Below are 8,171 nucleotides of genomic sequence, written 5' to 3'. Positions count from 1 at the left end.
AGCAGGGCGAACTCCCCCGAGACGTGGTACACGGCCAGCGGATGGGTGGGGTGCTGAGGGGAGCGGCGGGGAGGGAGGTCAGCCGGCGGGGGACACCCCTCCCCAGGTCCGGCGTCCCCTCCCCAGTGCTCCAGCACCCACCCCAAGAAGCTAAACCAACAGTAACAGCCCTTCTGGTTTGGCTATCCAAGCGGGCTGTCCCAAACGTACACCTCTTCTCACCCTCCTCCTTCAGGGACACCCTGTGCCCTCATGGGCACACAGAAAGGGCTTACTCGAGCCTTGATGTCCCTCACGAGGTCCAGGTAGGGCATCCCCGGCTTTACCATCAGCATGTCCGCTCCCTCGCGCACATCCCGGTCCTGTGAGGGGAACACGCGTGCAGCCCCGCCAGCTCAGGGTAGAAGAACATTTTCCAGCAAATCCACAGTTGTTTTTCCCCACAAGTTTTGACCTGGTGATTGGTTTTCCCAGGAGGGATCACAGAAGGGTTCGGTGAGCCCTTAATGCCACAGGAGCCCCTGGATGGCCTGTTACGGAGGAGAGCGGACGCTCCCCTCACCAGATGCACACTGCCTGGAGAAAGCCGGTGGCTGCATGTCCCTGGACCTGACACCCGAAGTCACAGTAGGGCATGGGGTCACCAGCTCCACAGCACACAGTCCTCAGGCCGATGCTGGGGACCAACTCTGCGGCAGGCTCATGGGCCTCATGTTTCTCTTTCTTATGGAGGGGGAAGACCCTTGACCATTTCGGCTGGTGTGCCTCCTACCCCCTTTTGACTCCAACACCCCTGGGCTTGCTATCCCCAAACCCTGCTGGGTGCGAAGGCTTGTCACCTGGGCACCACATGAGGGTTTTCCAGTCCCCACATCCATAAACCCACGACCCTTGGTGCTGGCCCTGGCAGCCTGACCCCAGCTCACTCACCACAGCACGCATTGCCAGGCCCCTGGCGCCCGGGGGCAGCTGGTAGCATCGCCTGTCTCCGAAGGCTGGTTTGGATAGCGCAGCATCCCTGGTGACAGACAAGGCAGAGGGCAGGGGATGAGGACCAGCATGGTCCCCCCATGCCCCTCACCTCATAGAGCTTCAGAGACAGACCAGGACAAGTGCCTGAGCCATCGGGGCCAGAAAAAGGGGGTCTCTCCTGACCCGCCTCTGCCCCAGGATCACTCTGGGAGGTCCGACAGGCCCAGGGTGGCCCTGGGAGCTGTGTTTCAACACCTGCCACCCTCCCCATGCCCGGAGTCTGGGGTAAAATCATGTCAGATGTTTTCCTTTTGCTCTTTTCTGTGGCAGGTCCCTCAGAGATGCCCTGTCAGTGTCAGGCTGTTCTTGGGACAAGGTCTAACAGCTGACTGAGCTGAGGCTTGTCCCTAAAGCCACCTTTTGGGGCAACACCGTCTCCCACAACTCCCCTCCTCAATGTTCCTGGCAGCTCCCTCCCCGCCTGCCTTGCCACCAGCACCCAGGATGAACAGCTGAAGAGGTGGGATGGAAGATCACCTGGGTGATCTTCCCACCAGCAAACCTCTCCTGGACAAGGTACATTTGTCTTCCTTTTGCATTGGGAAGTAGGAGGAGAGTGCTCCAAAGCGACCAGGCTCTAGATGAGCCCCCTTCCCAAATAACTATCCAGGAACCCACCTCCCGGCGCTGGCTGGGGACACTCCCAGCTGAGGGACAGACCCACCTGAAGGGACCGTAAAAGCACGAAGCAAACTTAGCACTGTAGCTCATCACCGAGACCTGCGGAGGAGAGTGGAGCCATGAGGACCAGAAGCTCAGTGCTGCATCCGGGCGCCGGAGCAGTGGTAATTCCCTCCCCCGGCTGTTTTATACTCTGCCCCACATCCTCCTTCCCCTGCCAGAGGGCTGGCACCTTGCTGTCCCCATGTCCAGGCAAGGACATTTCCTTCCTGCATGCATCAGGGCAGGGAAATATCTGTGGCATGTCCTGGGCAGTGCGAGGGTTTGCTTCTCCCACTGCTTGTCCAGGTCCTCTTGTGGTGCAGCCTCCCCGTGGATGCTGCTCTTGCCTTTGGCACATGCAGATCCTGAGCTCACCTTGTTGCCCAAGTCATTGGAGATCAGTGCCACCTTGATGGCTGCGATGCGCCCATCCATCATGTCCGAGGGGGCAACGATGTGGCAGCCTGCAGGGAAAGACCAGAGACGCCAGAAGTGCCCGAGGCTGTGACTCTGCCTGCAGGAGGAGGTGACCCCAGGGCCAGAGGGGCCCTGGGTGCCTGCAGCTCTGCCAGGGCCAGCTTGGAGCAAAAGCACTCTCAGATGGAGCCAGGCCCAGTTTGGTTTTAGGCCTGCTGAAAGCGAGAGGGGGCAGGTCCACGAGAGTCAGACTTGGGTACCACTGCCAGGAGACTCCCCACCTGCTTTGGCGTAGGCCAGTGCCACTTCTGCCAGCCGCTGGCAGCTGAGCTCGTTCTGGATAGTGCCGTCCTCACGCAGGATGCCTAGGAGACAAACCCGGGGTTAGGCAGGGGGCCGGACGGCCGGTTGCCTTGATCCCTAGGGTGGCTCTCGCTACGCAGATGCTCAGAGCAACAGCAGGGAATGTGTTAAGAGAGTTGCGTAAGAACCAGGAGAACAACGATGCAGCCCTCCAGGACTGGACACGACATGTGGGTGCTCCAGGGAAGGGCAGACAGTGATGGGGGACACAGACAGGCGCTCAGACAAATTCAGATGGCCGGGGATTGAGTGCCTTAACCCCCTATGCCTCCCACCCTGCTGTCAAAACCCAGAAGAGGTCTCCCTGGCCCAACCACAGCAGTACTGGGGAGCCAAGTCATGGGGCAGGAGCTGGCCAGGCCCTACCAGCACCCAGAGCTCCTCAGCCAAAAATGGCAAACCACCAGAGACTCCCAGTCCCAGGAAAATGCCTGAAGAGCTGCCCAGGACCCCAGGCTGGGCGCTTACCGCAGTGCCCGTGGGAGGTGTAAGGGCACAAGCAGACATCGCAGGCTATGAGCAGCTCTGGGAAGGTAGCACGGATCTTCTTGATTGCCTGGATGGCAGGCATGTTCTCGTCATCAGCAGCGGAGCCTCTCTCATCCTGTGAGAAGAGAAATGCCTCAGCATCCACAGCCGAGGGCCTCCCACCAGCTCCTCTGTGGCAGCAGTTCCGCCCAGGTAATGTTTTCTGAACCATGAGACCCTGTAACGCAGGGCAGTGTGACCACCAACGATGGAAAAGGGCGATGGAGTAGTGCCTCTGAGCAGCGAGTGCACATCTCAGGACCACCCGCAAGAGCTCTGAGAGCTTTTTGGGTCTCACTACAGTCTCCCATCCCCATCCTGCTCTGCTGAGCGCCGTGCAAGTACGCCCAGAGATCCTTAACTGCTGCTGTCTGATGAGGAGACCCCCTGTCCCCACACTCTTCTCCCATACACCTGTGGTGACCCCAAGCCCCCTGCCACCACCATGCAGACTGACCTTGTGGACCTTGCTGGGCACCCCGAAGATGAGCACACACTTCAGACCGTCCTCAATGAGGGGACGCAGCATCCCCTCCAGCTTGTTGACTCCGTATCTGAGAAGAGCAAAGCAAAGGGAGGCTGCCAGGCACCCAGACCTGCTCTGTGGGGCAAGCTGGTCTGTGATGTGGATACTGGTCTGTGAGCATCCACAAGCAGCCACACCAAGCAGCAGCTGGAAGTGCAGGCAAGATGTTGCCTGAACACTGGGAGGAACAATCCAGGACCTTATCTGGGGCTACACGAGTGTTATCTACCCAGCATGGACACTGTCTGCTCTGAAAGGATGAGCATGTCCTGCCCTTGGATCCTTTATCTCAGCTTCCCTGTTGCAGATCCATCCCACCTCCCCACAGGACCATTCCCTCGGGGGCCTCTCTGACCACAATCCTGCTAACATGGCAGCAGAGGGAGATGTGAGCTGCCAGTCCAGCAAGATCTAATATGGGACCAGAGCCCGTGTCCTTGCACAGGTTTTCTAGCTGCTGCTGGAGACCCCATTTGCTTCCAACCTCCCTGCGTGCTCAGCCCACACAACGTGCGAGTGCTCTGGGACATCACAAGACCCTGGCACTACCCCTGCCAGTACTGGTACTTTCCCAGCATCCCCAGTATGATTCCTTCCACTCCCGTGGCAGACAAATGCTCCTGCCCTGCCTGATGCTGGGGGATCCCCAAGGCAGGGACCACAGAGGGTTGGAAGCATCACCCCTGGCCCATGCTCATCTCAGGCCACACATCAACCCTGCTCAGGCACGGGGCACGGCAGCGACTGGTGTGCAGCTCGGTGGGGCTGGATTCTTACCTGGCTTGTCCAGGGAGGCCGGGGATCAGCTCCACTGCATCGGGGCTGTCACTGCAGGAGGTGGATGGGAAAGAGATGTGAGGACGTGACATGAGAAGGAAGCCCCTACCCCAGGCTTGTCCACAGGGAATCTTCTGGGAAGTCCAAACCTGTCTAAGAGCTCAGGGAGCATCTCAGCCAGTCAACCTGAGCTTGGTCCGTCCCTAACCCAGAGAGCCAGGGCTCACTCACGTGACAAAAATGGGGTAGATGAGGTTGGAGGCATCAAAGGTGGTTGCTGTGCACTGCCAGGAGCGTAGCACCGGGTGGAAGTAGCCGCTGTGAAGAAGGGAGTCTGCCTGCATCTTGGGCTTTCACTAGGTGGCTGTGGAAGGAGACTCTGAAACAACAAAAGAAACCAGCAGGCTCCTTAGTGGTGGTGTCCTGCTAAGCCATGGCTATCGGTGCATGCAAGGAGGGGGTTGAGATCCAGGCAGCCACTGCAGGGCCGTCCCTGTCCCGCTCCGGGCACACGCGGGGAGCACGAGCTGCAGCCCAGCCAGCTTCAGCCCCACTCTGCCCTGCGCCGGGTGGGTGTTGCAGGACCCCACATCAGCAGTCACAGCAAGGCACTTCCTGTAAACAGGGACGATGCCGACTCCTCCCCACAAAACCTCTCAGTTCTATGTGTGAAACCACCAATTTACAGTCACCAGCATCCTCCTGCAGCAGAACCACGTTGACGTGGTTCAACACTACCACCCTCCTCAGGCTCCGTCTGCTCTAGCTTGGGTAACTGTACCAGCAGTTTTCTAATGAAAAGTCATTGCTTAATGCATTTTACTTTTGCTTTATAATTGTTTTGCATACACAGTAGTCAAAAGCTGCTCTGCGTAGCATGAAGTATTTGTGGCTACAGCGTACGGGTGCTGTTACAGAAGAGTACGGGCAGCGGATGAGAGAGGTGCAGGTCATCCTGAAGGTACCAGGGCTACAAACCCCGTGGTCACACACCTCTGGTAGTCACTTACTGCTGGATAAAGAAAACTTGGGAGTTCATAGAATCATAGACTGGTTTGGGTTGGAAGGGACCTTAAAGGTCATCTCGTTCCACCCCCTGCCCTGGGCAGGGACACCTCCCACCAGCCCAGGTTGCTCCAAGCCCCGTCCAACCTGGCCTTGAACACCTCCAGGGATGGGGCAGCCACAGCTTCTCTGGGCAACCTGCGCCAGTGCCTCACCCTCAGAGTAAAGAATTTCTTCCTCATTGGGCAAAACAATTTCTTCTTAGTTGGGCAAAACAGATTCAGAGGTAACAAAGAGCAATTATTCAATATACATAAATCAAGTGTTAGACATATTATTGTTGTAACTTTTTCTTTAGCAATATTTTCTTCTTACGTAAGAGATGTAGTAATAATTCTGCGATTATACCGTTAACATTTAAATTTCCACTAGCACTAAATTCTCACTGACATGTAGTTGATGAGAGCGCGACGGAAGGGGGTGGGGAGGGCGGCTGCCCCGGGAAGAGGCATTTGGCTGCAGCACAGAAGAGAGCGGCTGTTACGGCCGGGACGCCCGGGGAGCCACAACCTGAACAACAGACTGTTTGTACAGAGTGACTTCAAGGACTTCTGCTGGCTGCACACACAGGGCCACGTCCCACAAACAGCGCAGAGGAGCCGGGGGGTGTTCCGGGAAACAACCAGCAAAGTCCCCACTGGGCACCACAGATTTTGTTTTGAGAGCTGAAACCAGAGGGAGGTGGGTGAGAGCTGGAGACGAGCTTCCTAAACAGCAAACAGGATTCCTCCGCTGGCACCAGGAACAGAGAGGACGTGAGATCCCTCCCATCTCGGGGGAGCAGCCCCACAGTCCCCAGTCCTGTCCCAGGAAGCATCCCCAGCAATAAATTGGCTCTCTCCGGAGAGCAGACATGGCTCACACAGCATCCCAGGATGCAGGCCAGGGGAGAAATCTTTACACCAGCACTTGTGACAGCAACGGAGCTGGGCAGGAGACGGCCCCATTCTGGGAAACCTTTAATTTGAGGTGCTCACCTATTTTACATGATCAAGATCCTCGATGGTCTTAAAGGTCCCTTCCAACCTAGACAATTCTATGATTCAGATATGCTAGTGCTGAGCCGAGTTCCCAGTCTGTATTGGGCCACCCCAGTGCATGGGGCACTTGTCATACAGGGGCACTGCCTTCAGTCCAGGAGTCTTGCATCCCCAGCGATTACCTCTACGTGGGGATGGGGAAAAAGGCACCTGTCAATTTCTTACAAGCTTACATGTGTAATAACACCATATAAAAAAAATCAGACGGTGCTTGAGGGGGATGCAGACCAGCTGATGGGCATGATGGCAGTGTCACAGCCTCACTTGGCAAGTAATTTTTAGCCCTGGAAAGCTGCCGCTCCAGTCCTTACTCACAGGGAAGGGGACAGCCCTCAGGTCAACTGGAGTCGGCAGCCCCAGCGCAGTGGCTGGGCTCCAGGCTGGGCTCCAGGCAGGCAGCGATGGAGAACAAAAGGCTCAGTGAATGAACCCCATCTCGAGAATCCAAAAAATGTTTTAAACAGTTAATCCCACAGGCGGAAGGGGAGGGGGGGAAGGGGTGGGACCAGAGGCACCTGATTCTGTATGGGACAGATAGAGACCATAGCTCCAGAAACTGCCCTCTCCGGGGAAGGAGGAGCAGGGCACCCGGTGGAATTGTAGAGCAGAGATAACGGCCGGGACGGGTGGGCCCTGGTGCAGCGCCCGACTGCTGCGAGGTCGGGGGAGCCAGGGCCTCCTTACGAGCCCCACGTGCAGGAGAATCTACCCAGGGTTAGCGGCTCCCCTTGCCCACGCACGGCACCCGAGCAGATGAGGACACCGGGGTCCCACAGCCACAGAGCCCCTGTACGCCCCACGGCTGCCCGACAGCCAGGGAAGGACGTCAGGGATGCAGAGGACAGCAAGAGTGCCGCGATAAGGAGACGATGCACCACGGATGTTACATCCTAAAATGGGACTGTTTGCCCGGAGACCCCCTTTGGGCTCCGAGTAGGGCACACACGCCTCTTTCTCCAACATTAAAGGCCCAAATCTCTATTTCTAAAGCAATTTGCTTCAGGCACACCAAAGCATCAGTAAGGAGGAGTTTAAGAACAGCCCTGCAGCTCCCTCCCGAGCAAACGGTTCCGCAGCAGAGTGGTTTCACCTTTGCTCCTCCAGACCAGGACTGCTCAAGGACCAACCCAAACCTGCAGCACCCAAACCGTCACCCAGCCCGAGCCTGCCGCGGTGACGCCGGGTGCCTCGCTGCATGCGAGGAGAGGGAAGTGACTGCGGAACGAGAGAAGCACGCACACCCTGCCCTCCCTCCCCACTGCACTAGCACCGACGAAACAAACTCGGTGGATGGGCCGAAGCCGGACCCAACGCACGCCAACGGTGAGCTGCGCAGCTCTGACAGCACCGCCGAGCCAGCCGCTCGCTGCCTGTCCACCGCCGAGACGCGGGGAAGTTGTTTTCCAGCATTTTAGGACGCAGAAAGGGGGCACAACTATTTACCTGAAGTCCTAGAGACACGCAAGCTCCCAAAATCCCAGGTGGGAGCAGGGAGGGATTGGAGCGTGTTAGGAAAACAGAGCTCCCCGGGGAGACAACGGAGCTGCGGGTTAATTAACAGTCACTAACAAAGGTGAAGATGTTACGGCCGATTTCATCTCCCAGGTGGGGTCTGGAACCGGGGATGCTCTGGGGGGTCTGTGCACCCCGGGATGAGCGGCGGCTCAGGAGTGATGTCAGCCTGCTGGCTGCTCTCCCCACGGGAACTGCCGGTTACCGAGCGGACACCGGGCTGCCCTTGCTGCGCGTTACCGAGGGCT

General features: G+C 57.8%; 1 protein-coding gene across 1 annotated transcript in view; it reads right to left on the bottom strand.

Moving 5' to 3' along the window:
* ALAD (aminolevulinate dehydratase) overlaps positions 1-4,656 on the bottom strand; it is a 5,664-nt gene extending 1,008 nt beyond the window's left edge. Inside the window, exons 1-10 of the mRNA XM_009890320.1 lie at positions 4,538-4,656; positions 4,307-4,357; positions 3,461-3,557; positions 2,944-3,079; positions 2,394-2,477; positions 2,071-2,159; positions 1,697-1,752; positions 931-1,018; positions 276-362; positions 4-53 (exon numbers count right to left, since the gene is read on the bottom strand). Of these exons, the coding sequence (XP_009888622.1) occupies positions 4-53; positions 276-362; positions 931-1,018; positions 1,697-1,752; positions 2,071-2,159; positions 2,394-2,477; positions 2,944-3,079; positions 3,461-3,557; positions 4,307-4,357; positions 4,538-4,650 (851 nt within the window). The 5' untranslated portion in view covers positions 4,651-4,656. The remainder of the gene's footprint in view (positions 1-3; positions 54-275; positions 363-930; positions 1,019-1,696; positions 1,753-2,070; positions 2,160-2,393; positions 2,478-2,943; positions 3,080-3,460; positions 3,558-4,306; positions 4,358-4,537) is intronic.
* Positions 4,657-8,171: the final 3,515 nt, after the last annotated feature.

Source organism: Charadrius vociferus, unplaced genomic scaffold (assembly GCF_000708025.1).
Source record: "Charadrius vociferus isolate BGI_N301 unplaced genomic scaffold, ASM70802v2 scaffold398, whole genome shotgun sequence".
Taxonomy (NCBI): Eukaryota; Metazoa; Chordata; class Aves; order Charadriiformes; family Charadriidae; genus Charadrius; species Charadrius vociferus.
This window is presented reverse-complemented; position numbering and strand designations above follow the sequence as displayed.